This window comes from Salvelinus sp. IW2-2015, linkage group LG8, assembly GCF_002910315.2.
Source record: "Salvelinus sp. IW2-2015 linkage group LG8, ASM291031v2, whole genome shotgun sequence".
In the NCBI taxonomy this organism is placed as follows: domain Eukaryota; kingdom Metazoa; phylum Chordata; class Actinopteri; order Salmoniformes; family Salmonidae; genus Salvelinus; species Salvelinus sp. IW2-2015.
In genome coordinates, this window is record NC_036848.1 from 38788497 (window position 1) to 38811363 (window position 22867).

At 44.9% G+C, this 22867-nt stretch overlaps 1 protein-coding gene across 5 annotated transcripts in view; it reads right to left on the reverse strand.

Annotated features, from left to right (window-relative positions):
* wu:fj29h11 (uncharacterized) overlaps positions 1–22867 on the reverse strand; it is a 58319-nt gene that overhangs the window by 5946 nt on the left and 29506 nt on the right. For 4 of the 5 annotated variants that reach the window (XM_023993286.2, XM_023993284.3, XM_023993283.2 and 1 more), the window contains 21 exons: positions 22019–22128; positions 21606–21839; positions 21298–21412; positions 17140–17359; positions 16896–17043; positions 16327–16504; positions 16039–16216; positions 10890–11016; positions 10594–10713; positions 9574–9724; positions 9315–9427; positions 9051–9201; positions 8425–8673; positions 8131–8328; positions 7052–7233; positions 5296–5482; positions 4521–4663; positions 2835–3034; positions 1079–1344; positions 751–988; positions 428–608 (listed from right to left, as the gene is read on the reverse strand). In XM_023993286.2, coding sequence (XP_023849054.1) covers positions 428–608; positions 751–988; positions 1079–1344; positions 2835–3034; positions 4521–4663; positions 5296–5482; positions 7052–7233; positions 8131–8328; positions 8425–8673; positions 9051–9201; positions 9315–9427; positions 9574–9724; positions 10594–10713; positions 10890–11016; positions 16039–16216; positions 16327–16504; positions 16896–17043; positions 17140–17359; positions 21298–21412; positions 21606–21839; positions 22019–22128 — 3689 coding nt within the window. The remainder of the gene's footprint in view (positions 1–427; positions 609–750; positions 989–1078; positions 1345–2834; positions 3035–4520; positions 4664–5295; positions 5483–7051; positions 7234–8130; positions 8329–8424; positions 8674–9050; positions 9202–9314; positions 9428–9573; positions 9725–10593; positions 10714–10889; positions 11017–16038; positions 16217–16326; positions 16505–16895; positions 17044–17139; positions 17360–21297; positions 21413–21605; positions 21840–22018; positions 22129–22867) is intronic. The other variant, XM_023993285.2, reaches the window with a different exon arrangement.

The window sequence follows — 22867 nt, forward strand, 5'->3', positions numbered from 1 at the left end:
TACCCCGTTCAAAGGCACTTAAATCTTTTGTCTTGCCCATTCACACTCTGAATGGCACACATACACAATCCATGTCTCATTTGTCTGCAGGCTTAAAAATCCTGAAGTGGATTCACCTGGTCAGTCTGTCATGGAAAAAGCAGGTGTTCTTAATGTTTTGTATACTCAGCGTATTTCTAGTTGTCTAGTCGTTATGAATCATCCAGAGTCTTGATATTAGATACAGTCTATAAATAGACAACATGTACAATACATTTCCATGTCAGCTGAGAACTCGGGACAGTGAATTTATCAGATGATACAAAATCTGTAATCTGAAAATGAAAAAGGCACATATACGGTTCTTTGGTTGAAGTGCCATATATATCAAAAGGTATGACATACCAATAATCCCTGGGTTAAACCAGGAGTTTAAGTGGTTCCATACCCGTTTGAAGAGTTCCGGCATGTCGTCCAGTTTGCTGTAGAAGGGGGCCAGGACTCTGGGTTCCTGTACCGTACTGTCAGCCCCGCGGGTCAGCTCCCGGTAGCGGACAAACATCTCGGTGGGGTCGCTCCAACACACCTCCTTCAGGTGGTAGAACCTACCGGAACACCAGTCTCCGTTCCTGGAGGGACACGGCCAACACACACATGGGTTAGAGGTCACGGCTGTGGTATACCTGCTGTATTCGCTGAACATGGCTGGTGTGTTACATGGGAGGGGTTAGAGGTGAGAGGTCACGGGTTGGGGTTAGGGAGGTGACCGACCTGTTGTACTCTATGAAGACGGCCGGTGTATGTTGGAACAGCTCCTTGAGGCTGGTCTGAGAACAGTTCTTGTGCAGGAAGGAGTACACACTGTGGACGTGCTGCACAGTTGAGCTAAACTCTGACCCCTCCTCTTCCTGCTTCTCCTGCCCCTCTGGACCACTAGCTGAGCATGTTTTTACACACCACTTCTTCAGGTAGCCAATCAGCTCCTCCACAGTGACGCTGTTCTTCATTCCTACAGGAAAAAAAGAGGAGCCGGATTAAGGATGCCTCTGTGATTTGTAGTTTTTGTTATTGTAGTCCTTACACTCAGACACTTTCTTACCTAGAGTCCTGGTGAACTCGCTGGGGGTCATGTCAATATAGCTGACGTGAGTCCCCAGTAGATTGTGCACCTCAGGTGAGTACAGGTAGACTGAGTTAGGACACAGATACTCCACCTTTCTCCCTCCCTCTGCACCTGCCTGCAGACAATAGGCCGGCACCCAGGGAAGGCAGGACAGGAAATGGAAAAAGGAGGACTTGGTGCTCTTGATTAGCCGGCCCTCGCTGTCAATCACCTGGGCTGTGAGATACTGAGAGTACCGGTCACTGATAAAAGTAGGAGATAGAGTGAGAGATAGAACTAAATGAGTATGCCATAATCAGAATCGGAATGAATGTCCAGTAGCTGTTTAGAGGAAAACTGGATAATATGAATTAACAAATGTTTCAAAGAGATGAGTGCAATGTGATAATGCTCAGTATCACATCCCTATATGACTCAGTAGACATGGATGGTATGAGAAGACCATCACTACTAGCTAAAGTAGCTTCTACTCCACAGGCCAATGGCCTACATTGTTATATTAGAGTATTAAACCATGACAACCATGAGAATTCAGTTCTGTCCAGTCCTTTAAATGTGCATGCAATTCTCTTCATTAAATAGAGCACTTCCACTTCCTACCCTGCAAACCTGGATTTTCAATTATTATAAGGAAGCACACAGACACAAGAATGCGGGGATAGGAGTGAGGATACAAGTGAGTAATCTTCAGATTGAGAACAAGAKCAGATAGATCTCCCAAAAGTTAACTCCCCCACACACAGCAGGGATTGGGCTGGATTAGGCCGTCTCGGTGGCAGACTGCAGGGATTATAATCTGGGAGTGTGGAGGCCTGTAAACCCAGCTCCTCAAAAGAGGGCCAATAATCCAGTGAGTTGTTGGGGGAGTGTGGGTTATCATAGTGTATAAGAGTGTGTGAACAGGTTTGTTATACTTTGAGTGAGTGCAGAGGTTTGTGTGTGTGTGTATGTATTAGAGGTTGACCGATTATGATTTTTCGACGCCGATAACGATTATTGGAGGACCAAAAAAAGCAGATACCGATTAAAATTGGCCGATTTTCATAAATATATTATATATATATAATAATGACAATTACAACAATACTGAATGAACAATGAACACTTATTTTAACTTAATATAATACATAAATAAAATCAATTTAGTCTCAAATAAATAATGAAACATGTTCAATTTGGTTTAAATAATGCAAGAACACAGTGTTGAAGAAGAAAGTAAAAGTGCAATATGTGCCATGTAAAAAAGCTAACATTTAAGTTCCTTGCTCAGAACATGAGAACATATGAAAGCTGGTGGTTCCTTATAACATGAGTCTTCAATATTCCCAGTTAAGAAGTTTTAGGTTGTAGTTATTATAGGAACCACATATTACAGGAACCACATTGATTATATGCAACGCAGGACAAGCTAGTTAACCTAGTAAAATCATCAACCATGTGTAGTTAACTAGTGATTGTGAAGATTGATTGTTTATGAGATAAGTTTAATGCTAGCTAGCACCTTACCGTGGCTCCTTGCAGCCACCAGGTCCTTTTGATACTGCACTAGCGTAACAGGTGGTCAGCCTGCCACGCAGTCTCCTCGTTTATCGCAATGTAATCGGCGTCCAAAAAGGCCGATTACCGATTGTTATGAAAACTTGAAATCGGCCCTAATTAATCATCCATTAAATCGGTCGACCTCTAGTATGTATATATGGTGTGTAGACAGTGGAGGAGAGGAGTTGGTTACCCAGTGTCCCAGTTGGTCTCCAGTAGCTCCAGCAGGGCTCGTCTCTGCTCCATGAGGACAGGGGCAGGCAGCTGTGCCGTGACCAGAGAGAGGAGCTCCTCGCTGGGGTAGTCATCCAGCACACACCCCTCCTCTGGTCCTCCGGCCCTGCCTGCTCTACCCGGCCACAACTCACTTTCCACCGCCCAGGGACTGGAGGCCTGGGAGAGAGGGGAGGATGAAGGGAAGGGGTGTAGAGTGAGGAGGAATGGCAAGGAGAGAGAAGAACAATGACAGGGGATAGAGGGAAAGAAGAAAGAGTCAATCTCAGATGTGTGGACCTGTGAGTGACTCGGCCAAKACATCGCATTAGTAGAAATCAAGACTCTTCTCAGGGCAGAACTTACACAGCAGGTTAAGAAAATTAACGTTGCCGGCTAAAATGCTAAAACTGTTCCCAACGCGAACATATCTAGCMACAACCAGGTCTGCCATGAGAACAGTCTGGGTTTTCACTAACGCGATGCTGCCCAAAACCGAGGAGGTGAAATCAAATCGTACTGGTCACGTACACATATTTTGCAGACGTGATTGCAGGTGCAGTGAAATGCTTTTGTTTCTAGCTCCAACAGAGCAGAAATGCCTAACAATACACATAAATCCKCCACAAAAAAAATGAGAAATTAAGAATACTGTAAAAATTAGCCCCCCCCCCCCAAATAAAAAAAATACTGCCAAGTTCTCTAGGAGCTAGAGTCAGGTAGGCCATGTTTGTCGGTGCCATCTTGGTAGATAGTTGTGTTTGGGAGGCCGGGTTGTACTTAATTAAGACAACATAATTCAATTGATTTCAGACATCACATAAGAGTGTTGAAGCCTTCAAATAACTCCGTCGAATACCATRGACAATCCCTTTCCTCACCATGGTCTAAAACAGACCTTATTAATCCATCGCCTATGTGACATACCCCGGTCTTAAGGAGTTGTTCACATCWGTCACCTCTGAGATATGTCCACCCATTAAGTATGGGAAGATTAATCATGCCTGGGAAACAGTCCTATGTTATGTTAATCTCTAAGGCAGGGACGGGCTGGGACAACGTGTGACACCAAYTCAGCCCCCTGAAGACAGGAGTTGCCCATCCCTGCTCTAGGACATTCATAAGATGACTTTAGCCTTAGTCAATAGTCATTGCTGCTGATCATGGCGGCATCCTATCCATACTATACTTTTGGCCAGAGCACTACGTGTGGAATCTGTTTATCATCCATAGACTAATCTAGCCTTAGTCCTTAGCCAGTCAGTGTGTGCGTTTGTGAATGTGTTTCTCATACTTTGGGTGTGTGCAGACAGCGGAGGAGAGGAGTTGGTTACCCAGTGGATAGAGCATAAACAGTGTAATGTTTATGGTCTATCCTGTTGCCTAGTCATTTTATCCCTACCTATATGCACACATCTCTCTCTCTCCTAAGTAAGCATTTCACTGTTAGTCTACACCTGTTGCTTATGTGACAAATACAATTTGATTTGAAACAGGAACTCTGATGCACAAGTAAATACCACACAGAGTTTATGGTGGATTCTAACCACTCAACGTCACCAGTCAATACGGTGTCTGATAAAACAGATCAAAGCATTTGAACTTTTACATCCTCTGTTTATATGGGTCAAACATACATATGCCTATTTCCGTCCTCCCTCCTCACCAGCTCTTTAGAAGTTAGAGTGATTCTCTCTTTCCTCAGTATGAGTCTCTCTCTGACTCCCAGCCTGATGAACAGATCTCTCCATCCCTCCACGTCTCCATCTGTCTCCACATAACAACCACTCAGCAACACCCAGTCCACACCTGGAGAAAGGGAGGGAGAGAGAGAGAGAGAGAGAGAGAGCAAGCGATAATGAGTGATGTGTAGCTTTAGCTTATGGACTAATGTGATTGCAAATTCAGCCAAGCGAGGGAGCAGAAACAGAGGAAGAGTACAGAGAAAGAGGCTTGTGGTTAGGAACAGGATGAACAGAGGAAAGTGAGGGATGAGAAAGAAGTGGATAGTCTCTCTCCCTTTAGAGGGAGGTCAAGCATGCAGATCCACTCTGTTACATAACTAATGACACACACAGCTCCCCTCTTTACAGCATTTCATGCCTTCTTTCCCCCTCACAATTGAGGCTGCTATACACACACGCACAAACTCTCTCACAAAGGGGGTTGCTAAACACACACACACACACTCCAGTGCACTGTCCAAAATTTCACCAGACGACGTGGACCAAGACATGTTTGTTCTGGGGACAGTCACAAAGGGCAAGGTTTACTTCTGGGAACAATATCCCATTGTATTTAGTCATGCAGTAGTATTTGGGCCAGTTCAACAGTTCTCTACAAACACTTTCCTTAACTGCTAGCTGACTGGTATTTACTTATAAATGGTAACATTTTGAGAATTCTATAGTGATGACCTAATAATTACAGTGTGTGTGTACCTGGTAGTTTGTTGGGCAGGTCCATATTGCCGTAGTGTGTAGAGAAGTGTACTTTGTGGTCAGCAGGGCAGAGCAGTCCCCTTGTGGTCAGTACCGGTACTACAGTGTCTGGGTGAGTGTACTCCTGAGGGGAGGAGTGCTGCTTGATGAACACTAGGTAGCTCACCACTGCCTCCACCGGCTTGGACTGGAGAAGAGAGAGAGAGAGCGAGAGACAGAGACAGAGACGGAGAGGGGGAGGGAGAGATGGAGAGAGAGAGGTCATGAGCAGATAAGCTCCTGCATTTTTCAGCATGTTTTAAATAAAGTATAGATTTAGAGTTAGATAAAGGCAAGAAAATACATGACAATGATATATTTGACTTTATAAGGACTGAATSATAAGTGAAGGCACACAGCTGCATGTGAGCTCTCACATTTTTCAACATGTTTTCTTACAATAAGATTGTTTTGGAGGTTGATAAACTTGGATTTTTCAGCAGGGATATATACAGGGTGTTACCCTTCACAGCATAAACTTCGCTCCAGATCAACATTTCTTGTTTACCCTGCCGTGGGACTGACTCTGACTCTCTATTGTTCACAAAGACTTTTGGCCCCCCATCCTATTCTAACCACCTCTGGCCGGCTTTGCCAGGTGTGATTACGACCTCTGAGGGTTTAGAGCRTGAGGTAGTCACCTCATACAAGTACTTGGGAGTATGGCTAGACGGTACACTGTCCTTCTCTCAGCACATATGAAAGCTGCAGGCTAAAGTTAAATCTAGACTTGGTTTCCTCTATCGTAATCGCTCCTCTTTCGCCKCAGCTYRCAKACTAACCCTGATTCAGYTGACCATCCTACCCATGCTAGATTARGGAGACTTCATTTATAMATCGGCAGGTKKGGGTGTTCTCGAGCGGCTAGATGTTCTTTACCATTCGGCCATCAGATTTCCCACCAATGCTCCTTATAGGACACATCACTGCACTCTATACTCCTCTGTAAACTGGTCATCTCTGTATACCCGTCACAAGACCCACTGGTTGATGCTTATTTATAAAACCCTCTTAGGCCTCACTCCCCCCTATCTGATATATTTACTGAAGCCCTCATCCTCCACATACAACACCCGTTCTGCCAGTCACATTCTGTTAAAGGTCCCCAAAGCACAGGGTCGCTCCTCTTTTCAATTCGCTGCAGCTAGGGACTGGAACGAGCTGCAACTAACATTCAAACTGGACAGTTTTCCTTCAAAGACTCAATCATGGACACTCTTACTGACAGTTGTGGCTGCTTTGCGTGATGTATTGTTGTCTCTACCTTCTTGCCCTTTGTGCTGTTGTCTGTGCCCAACAATGTTTGTACCCTGTTTTGTGCTGCTACCATGTTGTGCCTCTGCCATGTTGTGTTTCTACCATGTTGTTGTCATGTTGTGTTGCTACCATGCTGTGTTGTTGTCTTAGGTCTCTCTATATGTAGTGTTATGTTGTCTCTCTTGTCGTGATGTGTGTTTTGTCCTATATTTTAATTTATTAAACATTTTAATCCCAGCCCCCCTCCCCGCAGGAGGCCTTTTGCCTTTTAGTAGGCCGTCATTGTAAATAATAATTTGTTCTTAACTGACTTGTCTAGTCAAATAAAGGTTAAACTAAAAAACAATTAAAGAGGAAGGGATAGTGGATGAGAAGATGCTATTTGTGCACTTAAGAACAAATATAMAAATCAATTATCAATTTATATAGAACAATGGATGTCTGTGTGTGTGTGTGTTACCTTCCATGTGTTGTTCTTCAGGGCAGGGTATATGTGTTTCTCAAGCAGTTGCTGTGGCTCTAGCTCGTGGACTCCCAGCCTCCTGAGCAGCTCTCGGATCTGCTGGCTCTCCAGTGGTTCCACACAGGAAAGCAGAGACGGGTGGACCACACACACATCCCTGTACAGTGCTCCATATACACCTAGAGGAGAGGAGGGAGAGAGTGGAACTATATCAAACATAGGTTAAAATTGGCAATGCAGAAGAAATGGCTTAATTAAGAAGCAGTAGCACTCTTACCGAGTAGAGGCACCAAACAAGTTTAGAGGAAGGAGACTTACATCACAGCATGGAAATCTATTAATTATAGACACGCTTAAAGTAGGGCCGGGACGATACCAGTATCGCAATCTTTTTTCCTTGGTAAAAATGAAAACACGAAGCAGCCCAAACTCTTTGGTCCTTGAGTTGTATGTATGTAAAATATTGTGTGCTATAGCTTGGAAAATAAATAAATGTGCCTCTGAATGACAACATAATGATGTTTGTTTCCAACATTAGGGCTGTTTTCCTAAAGAAGTTAAACCCGTTTCAAGTTTTGTTTCCTTGCCGCGATACTAACGAGTATCGCGATACTGGTATCGTCCTGGCCCTGCTCTAAAGCTGCTTTTGGGTTATTTTTGTCAATGTGCTGACGCACACCAGTGCTGTTGTAATACCACCTCTGCGCCTCTCTGTGTGTGCGTAAGGACATGTGGGGAAGAGAACACACCACTCTTGACGTCAAGCTCTCGTGCCCTTACGGGGGGGGGGGGTGAGTAGTCTTTGATGGAACAAGCAGCTTCTATTTTCAAACCTACTACCACAWATATCTCTTACACTTACAACCCTGAATATACCACCAGCTGGTTATATTTCTGGGTAGACTTTGAAAAAATTATAAAGAATGGTCTATTTTCCCAAGTGAACTACACTGAACAAAAATATAAAACACAACATGTAAAGTGTTGGTCCCATGTTTAATTAGGTGAAATAAAAGATCCCAGAAATGTTTCCATACGCATAAAAAGCTTATTTTTCTAAAATGTTGCCATGTTACCTGTGTTGCTGTGCTTCTTGGTCTCAGTCATGGGGAAGAAGACTCCCTCTCCGCTGAGTGCCACCATGCGCCCGTCAGCCAGTGGGATTATGGGTAGATCTCTGAGGGTGGTCAGGATAGAGTCTGTCTCTCCGTAGCCCTGCTCCAACGCACGGAAGTTACACACCAACAACCTGGCCAGATGACGCAGGCCTGAGTCTGATACACAGAGACAGAGATAGAGAGTGGGTTTGCGTCCATCACAAAGAAATATAAACAACGTGCGCGCACACACACACACCACCCTCCCCTCACCTGAGTTGACACCATCTCCCTGCAACAGCTCCTTGGCCATGGCGGTTGTTACTGTGGTGACGTCACTCCCCCTCAGGTGTCGTACTCCCAGGTGAGTGAGCAGGGATAGGGGCGGGGCTGGCAGCAGGCCCGGATGCAGATAGGACAGAGACAGGTGTCTGTTTAGCTCCTCTCCATCAATCACGTCGCGAATGACCGGATCCCGACACACAGCGACCTGGGAGGGTAGCTTGTAGACCACAGAACCATCTGGAGAGGAGAAGATGGGAGACAGGAGTCAGTTGATTTTATTTATTCTTATTTTACCAGGTGAGTTGACTGAAAATACATTTTCATTTACAGCAACAACCTGGGGAAAGTTACAAAAACATAGTAAAAATACATACTTGATACAGGCACATATGATGGTTACATGAGCAGGAAGATGAAGATTTACTCAAATCTAATTTTATTTGTCACATGTGCCGAATACAACAGGTGTAGACCTTAACCAACAACACCGTTTTAAGAAAAATAAGAGTTAAGAAAATATTTACTAAATAAACAAAATATAAGGCTGACTTACGGATAGAGATAGAAGTATGGAGAAGGAGAGAGAGAGAAAGAGGGGTACAGAGGTAGGGTACCTGTGTTGAGTGTGGGTAAGAAGGCCTTTCCCTTGAGCAGCTGTATAATCTGCCCGGCGACAGGCTTGAAGAAGTCGAGCACCTCGTCAGGCAGAGGGACAAACTGCAGGAAATTACATAGGCCCTTCAGCCCACTGAACTCTGGGTGATCCTGGAGAGGAGAGGTGAGAAGATGAGACGGGTCAGAAACACAACTTAGGACCACAACGTGCAGAGCAGGAGTAAATTATTTTGATCATCCTCTCCCTCCCTCCTTTCTCTTACACTGAAGACGTCCATGGCGCGTAAGAAGAGTTGGGGGATCTCAGAACGGAGCCACTGGTTCCATGAGCTATCTCTGTCCACATCCTCACGAGAAGAAGGAATGTCAAAGTCACCTGGAGTGAAAGAGGAAAAAATAAAGCTTGAAAAGTATTTGGAAGGCTTGGTATGAGCTTGTGCGGTATTACTGCAAGGGTGCATTTTAAATGGGCAATTTGGGTGAACCTTGAGGAGAGCACCAGCGCGTGTGTGTGTGTGTGACCTTGGATGATGAAGCGGAAGCCGAAGCTTCGGAGAGGCAGGAAGGCGAAGACTGGCTGCTTCTGGGGCGGGGCTCGGATGTCACTTCCTGTGAGGTCATCACCCAGCTGGAAGGCCAGGGCGAGCTCAGTGGACTCCACTTCATCTTTGATCTAACGGGGAAACATATCACCGTAACACCATGATCATCATTACATTTCGGCACTTTCTAATAGTTCCTTTTCGCCTCCCTTCTTCGAAATAATCYCTGATCTGTCTTCAATTGATCTGTGAAAGCTGTGAAGCCTTGCTTTTACCCTTCCCATTAAGTTAGATTAGTAAGCCCTCATGGACAAGAGGAAAGGAAAGTACTCAAACACAGACAATCACCAGGCAGTCACTGAGACAAGTGCTCTGTTTTGCCACTGATCAGAGGACAACTCCCACAGAGAGACGAGAGAAAACCTGAAAAGATTTGAGTTTGAACATTGACTATAAACAGCATTTCAATATGCACTGTCACAATGGGAACCCATTAAAATTAGCCTCACTGTTTTCGATAAACCATGTAACATCTGTGAGTCTGTTCATTCTCTGATCTGTCTCTACTGTTGCATAACCTCACTGCAGGTAACTGGCAGCTGGCTTTCTGGGGGGAGAGAGGGTGGAGGGATAAAGGAGAGAGAAATAAAGAGGGAGAGAGAGGAAGAGGGGAAGAGAGCGAGAGAGAGACAGAGATAAAGAGAGGGATGGGGGATAAGGGAAGCCAGACTCAAAAAAGGCAATTATATCAGAAACATCAACAAAACGTGTCTGTGCCTGGTCTTTCATGTCAAATATTCCTCCCAGCAGTGGAAATTAATTCACTACACCTTCCTAATGAGAGAGCCTGCATGTCTGACAGAGAGCAGAAGAAGCTTTCTGTCTCAGCGGTGTAGACAGAGGAACACTTACATAACACACACAGACGAGGAGATGAGAGGATCATTGTGTGTGTGTGTGTGTGTGTGTGTGTGTGTGTGTGTGTGTGTGTGTGTGGTACCTTGGTGGGGTGCAGTGTGTGTTTGACCACCAGCCAGCGTTCTGTTCCCTCAGTGTGTTCCACCTCCAGGACGCTGTGACTCAGGTCTCTACGCGTCATGGTCACCATCCGCTTCTCAGCCTGGCCAGGGAAACACACAGAGAGAGATAAGTCAGATGTCAGCAAACAACATTCCAGTCTGAAGTTAACTCCTTGCCTCTACCGCTCGGTGTTTGTACATTGGAAGCAACATGGTGGAAGCTCCTCGAAGCCTATTGAAAGGCGTGGTGGAGCCATGACCTTTGTGTGTGTGTTACCTGGTTGTAGATGGTGATAGATCGTAGGCGATGTAGGAAGAGCAGCAGAGAGGGGTGGACATCGTGGAACAGGTTTCTGGTCTGGTAGCACTCCGAGCGCAGCGGCAGACAGATCTTAGTGGTCCAGCTGACACAACACAAACATTCAACATTGATGTGACTGCCTCTAAATTACTGAGTATAGACGGTTCTGCTTGCCTGAGTTATAGAGTTTATCTATATTTTTCGTAGCCGTCTATTTACCACCACAAACCAATGTTGGCACTCAACGAGCTGTATAGGGCCATAAGTAAACAAGAAAATTCTCATCCAGAGTTGGCGCTCCTAGTGGCCGGTGATTTTAATGCAGGAAAACTGAAATCCATGTCATCGGTGCAACAAGAACAGAAAAAAAACTCTAAATCACCTCTACTCCACACACAGAAACTCATACAAAGCTCTCCCTCGCCCTCCATGTGTCAAATCTGACCATAATTATATCCTCCTGATTCCTGCTTACAGACAAAAACTCAAACAGGAAGTACCAGTGATGCACGCAATACGGAAGTGGTCCGATGAAGTGGATGCGAAGCTACAGAACTGTTTCGCTAGCACAGACTGGAATATGTTCTGGGATTCATCAAATGGCACTGAGGAGTACACCACCTTAGTAACTGGCTTTATTAATAGGTGCATCAACGACATCGTCCCCACAGTGACCGTACGAACATATCCCAACCAGAAGCCACGGGTTAAAGGCAAAATACGCACTGAGCTAAAGGCTAGAGCTGCAGCTTTCAAGGAGCGAGACACTAATCTAGACGCTTATAAGAAATACCGCTACACCCTCTGACAAACCATCAAACAGGCAAAGCTTCAATAAAGGAGCAAGATCGAATCCTACTACACTGGCTCTGACGCTCGTTGGGTGTCACCCATCTACACACAATTCCCCACAATGACAAAGTTTTTAAAAATTCTATTTCATTTATGAAAAGAAAAAAGAAAAATCAAATTTACATGAGTATTCAGACCCTTTATTCAGTACTATGTTGAAGCACCTTTGGCAGCGATCACCGCATTGATTCTTCTTGGGTATGACGCTACAAGCTTGGCACACCTGTATTTGGGGAGTTTCTCCTATTCTTCTCTGCAGATCCTCTCAAGCTCTGTCAGGTTGGATGGGGAGCGTTGCTGCACAGCTATTTTCAGGTCTCTCCAGATGTTCGATCGGGTTCAAGTCAAATTGTATTAGTCACATACACGTGTTTAGCAGATGTTATTGTTGGTGTAGCAAAATGCTTGTGAGTCCGGGCTCTGGCTGGGCCACTCAAGAACATTCAGAGATTAATCCCGAAGTCACTCCTGCGTTGTCTTGGCTGTGTGGTTAGGGTCGTTGTCCTGTTGGAAGGTGAACATTCGCCCCAGTCTGAAGTCCTGAGCACTCTGGAGGAGGTTTTCATCAAGGATCTCTCTGTACTTTGCTCTGTTCAACTTTGCCTTGATCCTGACCAGTCTCCCAGTCCCTGAGCTGAAAAACATCCCCACAGCATGATGCTGCCCCCACCATGCTTCACCGTAGGGATGGTGTCAGGTTTCCTCCAGACATGACACTTGGCATTCAGGCTAAAGAGTTCAATCTTGGTTTCATCAGACCAGAGAATCTTGTTTCTCATGGTCTGACAGCTCAAGCGAGCTGTCATGTGCCTTTTACTGAGGAGTGGCTTCCGTCTGGCCACTCTACCATAAAGGCCTCATCGGTGTAGTGCATCCGAGATGGTTGTCATTCTGGAAGGTTTTCCCATCTCCACAGAGTAACTCTAGAGCTCTGTCAGAGTGACCATCGGGTTCTTGGCCACCTCTCTGACCAAGGCCCTTCTCCCCCAATTGCTCAGTTTGGCCGGGCGGCCAGCTCTAGGAAGAGTCTTGGTGATTCCAAACTTCTTCCATTTAAGAATGATGGAGGCCACAGTGTTCTTGGGAAACTTCTATGCAGCAGAACTTTTTTGCTACACTTGCCCAGATCTGTGCATCGACACAATTCTGTCTCAGAGGTCTACGGACAATTGCTTTGACCTCATGGCATGGTTTTTGCTCTGACATGCACTGTAAACTGTGGGACCTTATATAGACAGGTGTGTGCCTTTCCAAATAATGTCTAATCAATTGAATTTACCACAGGTGGACTCCAATCAAGTTGTAGAAACATCTCAAGGATCAATGGAAACAGGATGCACCAGAGCTCAAATTCAAGTCTCATTGCAAAGGGTCTGAATACTTCTACATTTCTAAAAACCTGTTTTTGCTTTGTCATTATGAGGTATTGTGTGTAGATGTTTTATTTAATACATTTTAGAAAAAGGCTGTAACGTAACAAAACGTGGAAACAGTCAACGGGTCTGAATAGTTTCCGCAGGCACTGTAGATTTCAGTCATAACTGCAACTCGGCCACTCAGGAACTTTCTCTTTTTGGTAAGCAACTCCACTGTACATTTGGCCTTGTGTTTTAGGTTATTGTCCTGCTGAAAGGTGAATGTAACATAAAATTTGGAAAAAGGTGATGGTGTGTGAATACTTTCTGAAGGCACTGTATACTATTTAGTATATGTAAAGACAAGATTAAATTGAGAATAGTATGATGGGTGAGAATATTATCACTTGTGATTGATGCCCATCGTGTTGGGCATCAACACGATGGGCAAGAAACAACGCATGCCATTTTTCCTTGACCTTTTCAAATCATAGTCACATGCAACATGTTGCCTAGCCCAAAGGCCTATATGTTTTGATAAGGTTTGTTTCGCAACTAAAGTGGCCAAATAACTCCAAAACATGGCCTATAGGCCTAGGATCCATAGGATCCAGAGCCTAGCGAGCCACGCAATTGCGCAATGACTGGCCACTATTTCAAAAAGGATCACAGCTTTCTCGTGGTGCTATATTTATTGGTCAATTCTTAAAATTAAGCACATTAATCCGCTTTACAACTGGTGCTATTCAAGTGCAGGCTGCAGATGACTTTTTATGAGCCATTCTAAATAAAAAATTATTTCACACATACATTTACATTTAAGTCATTTAGCTGACGCTCTTATCCAGAGCGACTTACAAATTGGAAAGTTCATACATATTCATCCTGGTCCCCCCGGTGGGGCAATGAACCCACAACCCTGGCGTTGCAAGCGCCATGCTCTACCAACTGAGCCACACGGCACCCACATATATTAGTATGTTATATGTAAAGACCAGAATTAAATTGAGAATAGTCTGACGGGTGAGAATATTATCAAGCGCTTGTCAAATTGTGAATGAAGTGTGCAGCCTGCGCAAGAAACAGAGCAGAACTCATGCCTTTCATGCGACTTTTATCAAATCATGCAATTGAGTCGCATCAAGCAGCTTTAGAATGTATTTAAAAAATCAGAACATACAGCCTAACGTTTGAGTCGCAAATAAAGTTGCATAAATAACTCTAAATTAAGCACAAAATAGCCACATGTGCACGACTTTCTTGCACGGCTGTATCGCCCACACTCCTCTCTGGAGTCCGCCCACACATCTCGGCTGGAGTCCGCCACACACTCGCTGGAGCCCACACACTCGCTGGAGTCCGCCCACACACTCGCTGGAGCCGCCCACACACTCGCTGGAGTCCGCCCACACACTCGCTGGAGTCCGCCCACACACTCGCTGGAGTCCGCCCACACACTCGCTGGAGTCCGCCCACACATTCTCGCTGCGAGTCCGCCCACACACTCGCTGGAGTCCGCCCACACACTCGCTGGAGGCGCCCACACACTCGCTGGGCAGTCCGCCCACACACTCGCTGGCGTCCGCCCACACCACTCGCTGGCGTCCGCCCACCACACTCGCTGGCGTCTCGCCCCACACCACCTCCTGGCGTTCCCGACCCACACACTCCTGGCGTCCGCCCACACACTCACTGAGTCCTACTGGAGTCTACCACCACTCGCTGGATCTACCCACACACTCGCTGGAGTCTACCCACACACTCGCTGGAGTCTACCCACACACTCGCTGGAGTCTACCCACACACTCACTGGAGTCCTACCACACCACTCCACTGGAGTCTACCCACACACTCACTGGGAGTCCTACCCCACACACTCACTGGAGTCTACCCACACAACTCACTGGAGTCTAACCCACACACTCACTGGAGTCTACCCACACACTCACTGGAGTCCTACCTGGATCTACCCGCACACTCGCTTGGAGTCTACCCACACACTCACTGAGTCTTACCTGGATCCTACCCACACACTCACTGGTAGTCCTACCCTGGAGTCCCACCCACACCACTCACTGGAGTCCTACCTGGAGTCTACCACACACTCACTGGAGTCCTACCTGGAGTCTACCCACACACTCACTGGAGTCCTACCTGGAAGTCTACCCGCACACTCAGACTGGAGCGTCTTGCAGACCCACACACTCACTGGATTCCTAACCTTGGGAGTTCTACCCGCCACCACTCCGCTGCGCGTCTACCCACACACTCACTGGAGTCTTACCTGGAGTCCACCCACACACTCACTGGAGTCCACCCACACACTCGCTGGAGTCCTACCTGGAGTCTACCCACACACTCACTGGAGTCCTACCTGGAGACCTACCCACACACTCGCACATACTGCACTGACAAGCCGACACACAAACAACGGAGCACACACGCATGTTGACGCCGCACACACACACACACACACACACACACACACACACTAGTTTATTCTGTATCCTGATTGCCTAGTCACTTTTACCCCTACCTACATGTACATATTACCTCAACTACCTCGTACCCCAGCACACTGACTCGGTGCCGGTGCTCCATGTAGAAAGCCCCGTTACTCTTATTTTATTGTGTGCAGGGAACAAAAAAAGGCCACTCTAAAAAGGTGCACATTTTCCTAACTTTGACTCTGCATTGTTGGGAAAGAGCTCGTAAATAACAATTTCACAGTAATGTCTACACCTGTTGTATTAAGCGCACGTGACAAATAAAATTAGACGTTACTACTAGACACACCTGGTGTGGGTATGTGTTGTCACTCAGGTGTGTGTGTAGTCAGTTTGTTGTATGTGAGTGATGCCACCACTAACCTGGTGTGTGTGTCGTCAGCCAGGTGTGTGAGAGATACCACCACTAACCTGGTATGTGTGTGGTTGGCCAGGTGTGTGTTGAGAGGTCTCTCGTCGTCGACCCAGTGTGGCAGGATGTATCCCATGGGGCCACTGGTCTTGTTGAAGCACAGATGGAATCCGTTAGAGTGGATCTCAGGACAGTCAGTCACCTTGAACACGGATTTAAAACCTATTCCCTTCTGACCTAAYGAAGGAGGAAGACGTGGAGAAACAGTTGAGAAAATACTTTTGGTGCACCTCAGATCTAGTCTTAGATTGGTTACCAATAGGGTTTCAAACTCTTTTAGCTGTTACCTATGTATCCGTATTTGTGTTTGCCCTTGGTGCTGCGGCCCACGTCACAGATGGCCCGGATGTTTTTCTCCTGGAAGCCTGTCTCGTTGTTCAGGACAGTCACACAGCCTTTCTCCACAACAAAGGCCAGTGCAGGGACCGTGCCCCCCTCTGTCGGGTAACTGTTATCATCAGCGTTCTGTGAATAGCACAATGAAGAAAGCACATTCTAAGTGCATTGCATACAGTAGATCTCAAAACACCTGGATGAGCTCAGGCAGAGAGAGGGTTAAAGGGATAAACAAGACAGAGGAGAGGGGATGAGAGACAGAGGAGAGGGGAGAAGAACAGATAGAGAAGAAACGAAAGCGATGAGAGGGAGACAGAGGAGAGAGGGGGCGGCGGACAGAGGAGGAGGGGGAGACAGAGGAGGAGAGGGGGGGGACAGAGGAGGCAGACAGAGAGGAGAGAGCCGGGACAGAGGAGAGATGAGGGAGCAGAAGAGAGAGCGGAGACAGAGGAGAGGGGAGACAGAGGAGAGAGGGGAAGACAGAGGAAGAAGGGGTGAGACAGAGGAGAGAGGGAGTCACCTGTATGAGTTCCAGTACAAAGTGTGTGTCTTTGCTGTAGAGTTCAGTGGACAGCCGGTCCAGACTGCGCCCCAGCCTCTCCTGGTGAACAGTCATCAACCTCTGACCCTCCTCATTCAGCTCTACTCCAATACCAAACTCACTCTTCCTGTAACAGACAGCATTGTGAGACCAGGTTAGTGTTTATATTCATGTATTGTATCATTTTATACATTAGGCAGTATAAAGGAGGTTGAAGACAAACCTGATGTCATCAATTATGTCCTTGTGGCAATCCACTCTGCTCTCTGATTGGCTATCAGCATTGTCCGCTTTCTCAGGCTCAGCCAATGACTTTCCTTCCTCTAGGTCATCCTCTCCGTCTTTCTCGGTGTGTGTGTCTCCGAGTGTCTCCAAGATCTCAGAGGTCAGCTCATACAACTCATCATCGTCGTCTTCATCCCAGCCATCTGAAGGACGAAGATCTGTTAGAAATCGGACTGTATTTTCACTACTAGGGATGTGACAAATTTAACATGCATCTTAACGTTTAAACCAGGGGCTGGAACAAAAACTTCTTTTTTTTGTTTGTTCTGAATAGAACCACTATTTTTTTTTGTTTCGTTCAACTGTTCCGACCAGCAAAATAAAGTTCTGAACTGGTTTGAACCCCCKAAAAAGTACCGGTTTGTATAATTTCTTTCTGTTCCCTTTTCAACCTGTGAAATCAACCYTTTAAAAAAAAAACATTTAGCTTATTAATACCCCCCTAGCGTGGATGTCAACGCCCCAGTGGAAATCTAATTAGCAATCCCCTGCATCCAACAATGTCGCACTTCCGCATCTGCGATGAAAGGTGACAGAGCTAGAGCGGTGTTTGTCAGACCATGAGACATCTTGAAAATCAGTCTTCTCACAAAATCGCCCGTAGCATGTGAACGGTTTGGCCTAGAAACTACACTGAACAAAAATAAACGCAACATACATACATTTAAAAGATTTTACTGAGTTACAGTTCATATAAGGAAATCAGTCAATTTAAATAAATTCATTAGGCCCTAATCTATGGATTTCACATGACTGGGAATACAGATACAGTATGCAGACCCGTATTCGATCACAATCGGCCGTGATCTGGAGTCCCATAGGCAGTAATCGGCCTTTTTGGACGTCGATTATGGCCGATTACATTGCACTCCACGAGGAGACTGCGCGGCAGGCTGACCACCTGTTACTCGAGTGCAGCAAGGAACCAAGGTAAGTCGCTAGCTAGTATTAAACTTATCTTATAAAAAACAATCAATCTTAACATAATCACTAGTTAACTACACATGGTTGATGATATTACTAGGTTAACTAGCTTGTCCTGCATTGCAAATAATCAATGCGGTGCCTGTTAATTTATCATCGAATCACAGCCTACTTTGCCAAACGGGTGATGATTTAACAAGCGCATTCGTGAAAAAAGCACCGTCGTTGCACCAATGTACCTAACCATAAACATCAATGCCTTTCTTAAAATCAATACACGAGTGTATTTTTTTTTTTAATCTGCATATTTAGTTAAAAGAAATTCATGTAAGCAGGCAATATTAACTAGGGAAATTGTGTCACTTCTCTTGTGTTCTGTGCAAACAGAGTCAGGGTATATGCAGCAGTTTGGGCCGCCTGGCTTGTTGCGAACTGTGTGAAGACCATTTCTTCCCGAACAAAGACCATAATTAATTTGCCAGAATTTAAATAATTTTGACATAACATTGAAGGTTGTGCAATGTAAAAGTAATATTTAGACTTATGGATGCCACCCGTTCCATAAAATACGGAACGGTTCCGTATTTCACTGAAAGAATAAACTTTAGTTTGCGGATTTGACCATATTAATGACCTAAGGRCCGTATTTGTGTGTTTATTATATTATAATTAAGTCTATGATTTGATAGAGCAGTCTGACTGAGCGGTGGTAGGCAGCAGCAGGGTCATAGGCATTCATTCAAACAGCACTTTCGTGCGTTTGCCAGCAGCTCCTCGCAATGCTTGAAGKACAGCGCTGTTTATGACTTCAAGCCTATCAACTCCCGAGGTTAGGCTGGCAATACTAAAGTGCCTATAAGAACATCCAATAGTCAAAGGTATATGAAATACAAATCGTATAGAGAGAAATAGTCCTATAATTCCTATAATAATTACAACCTAAAACTTCTTAACTGGGAATATTGAAGACTCATGTTATAAGGAACCACCAGCTTTCATATGTTCMCATGTTCTGAGCAAGGAACTTAAACGTTAGCTTTCTTACATGGCACATATTGCACTTTTACTTTCTTCTCCAACACTGTGTTTTTGCATTATTTAAACCAAATTGAACATGTTTCATTATTTATTTGAGACTAAATTYATTTGCATTTATGTATTCATTTTTTTTAAAAGGGTTCATTCAGTATTGTTGTAATTGTCATTATTACAAATATATATATATATAAAATACATTTTAAAAAATTGGCCGATCTCGTCACGGTATCTCTGTGCATTTAAATTGCCATCGATAAAATGCAATTGTGTTCGTTGTCCATAGCTTATGCCTGCCCATGCCCCCACTGCCACCATGGGGCATTCTGTTCACAACGTTGACATCAGCAACAATGACAAGAATTCACAATTCAGATGCGGTTCTGCGTATGACTGCTAAGGGGCAATGCAGTTGAATCTACCTACATACTGGTCGTCACTAGGTACCACAGCCATAACCCCCTAGAGTCGAATGAATCTAAGTAACATAATAACAAAAATCCCCCAAAATCCCCAGATAGAGATGTGTTTTTTGCATTGGATGCGTCTCAATRCACTACATCRGCCGATGTCGCACTTCCGCATCGGCGGTGAAAGGCGGCATAGCTAGAATGGGGGGTGTTTGTCAGACAATGAGACATCCCAAAAATAGGTCTTCTTATGAAAACGTCTGTACCGGGAGACTCTCACGATTTTGCTCTACGACCCCCACAAGTGTCAGGGGACTCTTCTGAAGTAGGTAACATCGATGTGCCAACTTGTGTTTTGTAGCATCCGAATCGTTTTGGCTACAAACTAATGTGACCCCACTGTGGAAAGGGGAGATTCTCCCGAACACGAAGGTGTTCTCCATTTTGCTCTAAGTGTCACGGGAACTCGTCTGAAGGTAACCYGTACCATTTTTTATTTTTTATTAAATGGAAGTATGGAGGAAGTTTCGTGCCTAGTAAAAAAGAAAAAGGGGTTCAATATGTGTAAATAAAAACATATCTCCTAGATATGACAGACACTTCAAAACCTTATTCCGTCTATTGCCATTTATGAATGTGTTATTCAATGCGTTTATATAGGTTATAGTAGTTAAGGCCAAATATTGTTTWATTTTATTTAACTAGGCACGTCAGTTAAGAACAAATTCTTATTTACAATGATGGCCTACCGGAGAACCCAACAGGTTAGACTCTTAAGAAATACAGTCACAAAGCCTGCCTATTTCCATAATTGATTTCCTTAAAATGTGATATTAAACCTAACCCTAATTCCAACCTTAACCAAACTGCTAACCTTATACCTAACTCTAACCTGAAATGAAGACCAAAAAGATCACTTTCGTTCTCATACATTTTTAGGATATTGCCAATTTTGACTTTCTGGCTGTGGTAACTAGTGGAAACCCTACKYGACGGCGCTCACTTTACTGCTGTCCCCACTCACTCAGCAACGATGGTATTAATGACGTTTTAGGTTCTCTGTTGTGTGCCTCTCCTTCATGTTCTCAGTATGTACTTCATGTCCCGCTTCTCATTAATGTGATGGCTCGTTGCAATGATGTTCGACAGCGTGTTCATAGATGTCCAGAAATCTGTTAACGCCACGTATAGTGTTCGAGAGCTTTTGCTTTGTACTTGCAGAGCAATCATTGCACAATTTCTCCATCAGGGTCGTCACGGTTTTTCGACAAGGCATCTTGTAGTCTGGTTCTAGATATGCCATTAGGGTATTGAAACCGACATCCTCTACCATTGACAACTGCAATCATTTCTGTAATCAGCGCTGTGATTCTCTCACTCTGTTCCTAAGGAATTCGCTGCTGTCGCTTCCGTCTCACTCTGTGCCATTTTTCCAACGACAATGACGTGCGGAGCACTTTATATCCATGGCAAAAGAAACGGGAAAGATGCATATCTCCTCCTACTAACGTTACAGCATTGTTGCATTAGGTATTTGTAAATTTAAAAATCCCTTTATGATGACGATCGGAGCCTGTTTGGAGTAGTTTTGTCATAACTGCACTGCGATTGATTTATTATTTGTTAAAAAAAATAAAAAAWYATTTCGGTTAGGGATTTTCTAAAACGTTTCCAATGTTGTTTAAACATTCACTACATAACACATAATGCTCTAGTGCGCTCCTCACCTGCGTGCTGTGGCTGAGTGGGGTGGGAGGAGTCAGAGCTGTAGTTCTCTGGGAACTCCTCATCCTCACTGAGAGTCTGAGAGAGACTTCTGCTCACAGAATCCACAGGAGCAGCCTGGAGATAGGATAAGAAAGAGCGAAGGGGGAAGATTTTTTACAAAGCAAAAAAGTGGAGCTTTAGACTTGTTTTTATACAAACAGCTACGGATAAAAAAACAATGGACAATATTCAATTCATGAAATACATTTAAATTTAAAATATAAACTGAATTGACAGCATCACTGATGGTAATTTCCCCTGTTCTGACCTTGGTCTGGTCGACTGGTGGTGTTTGGGCCTGGTTCTGGCTCTGGTTTAGGTCCTGGTTCTGTGGTGGGCTGAGCTTGGTGTGGTAGTCCTTGACCCAGTCTGTGATGCCAAGCACGATGCCCAGCTGGTGCAGACAGTTGAGGTGGCGCAGGTTGGACCGGGCTGTAGACAGCAGCACCGCTTTAGACTTTGCCTGGCCACCCAGCACCCGAGAGAAGGGCTCCAGAAACACCTAAAAGGAGGGGGATGGAGAGAGGTTATACAGGTCCAAATTGATTACAGAATTTCTTTCCAATCATGGCTGGTTTTGAATATGAACTGTAGGGCTCCCTGTGGGKCCTGGTCAAAAGTAATGCACTATGTAAGGAATAGGGTGCCATTTCAGACACAACCTGTGACTTGAACGCTGACCTGTTGCAGCAGGGCCCGGCAGGTTCTGGTGGGGATGCGGATCAGACAGTCCAGGAGGAAGAGAGCCACAGAGCTGAAACACGACCCATCCTCCTCAGCCCGTGACAGATCTGAAGAAACATCTTATAAATTATATATATATATATATATATATATATATATATATATATAAAATATTCTTATTGGACTTCTGTTCACAACCACCCCACCACCCTCACACAGACTTTAGAGAGTTCCTAGGGCCCAATAAAACATTTGCCGATTGCGATTTATCCCCAAATTCTGTTTTCTCCGTTTTCAAGGTTTCCGTTTTTCAAAATGTTTTTAGGTTTTTGCTCTCAATTTTAGGGCTAGACATTCGGGGCTGCCGCTGGCCCGGCAACATATGCTGAGCACACCGGGCCAGTTAATCAAGCTTTCATATGGCGTATATTTGTATTTAATCCTTCACATTTGACACTCAAACTTGTTATCAAGCTGCATTCGTCAAGAATGTCAAAGCCTTCCCTCTGTCTCGAGTGAGCCCCGCCTCAGTACGTTCTAGATACTCATGCCAGAGTCGTCATCAATTCAGAGTTGAACACAGGCACGCGCATTCCAAAATCACAGGATAAAAGTGCCCACCTGCTTTTCAGTCTTTTTTAAAATATCAGACATCCTACACAACAATGTCATTATTAGCAAAAAAAAGGTTTACGTAGGCCTACCTACATGTAGCTGCCTAATCACCGACAACGATGAGACAGCCTATAGGGAGGAGGTGAGAGACCTGCTGCCAGGACAACACCCTCTCCCTCAATGTGATCAAGACAAAAGGAGATGATCGTGGACTACAGGAAAAGGAGGGCT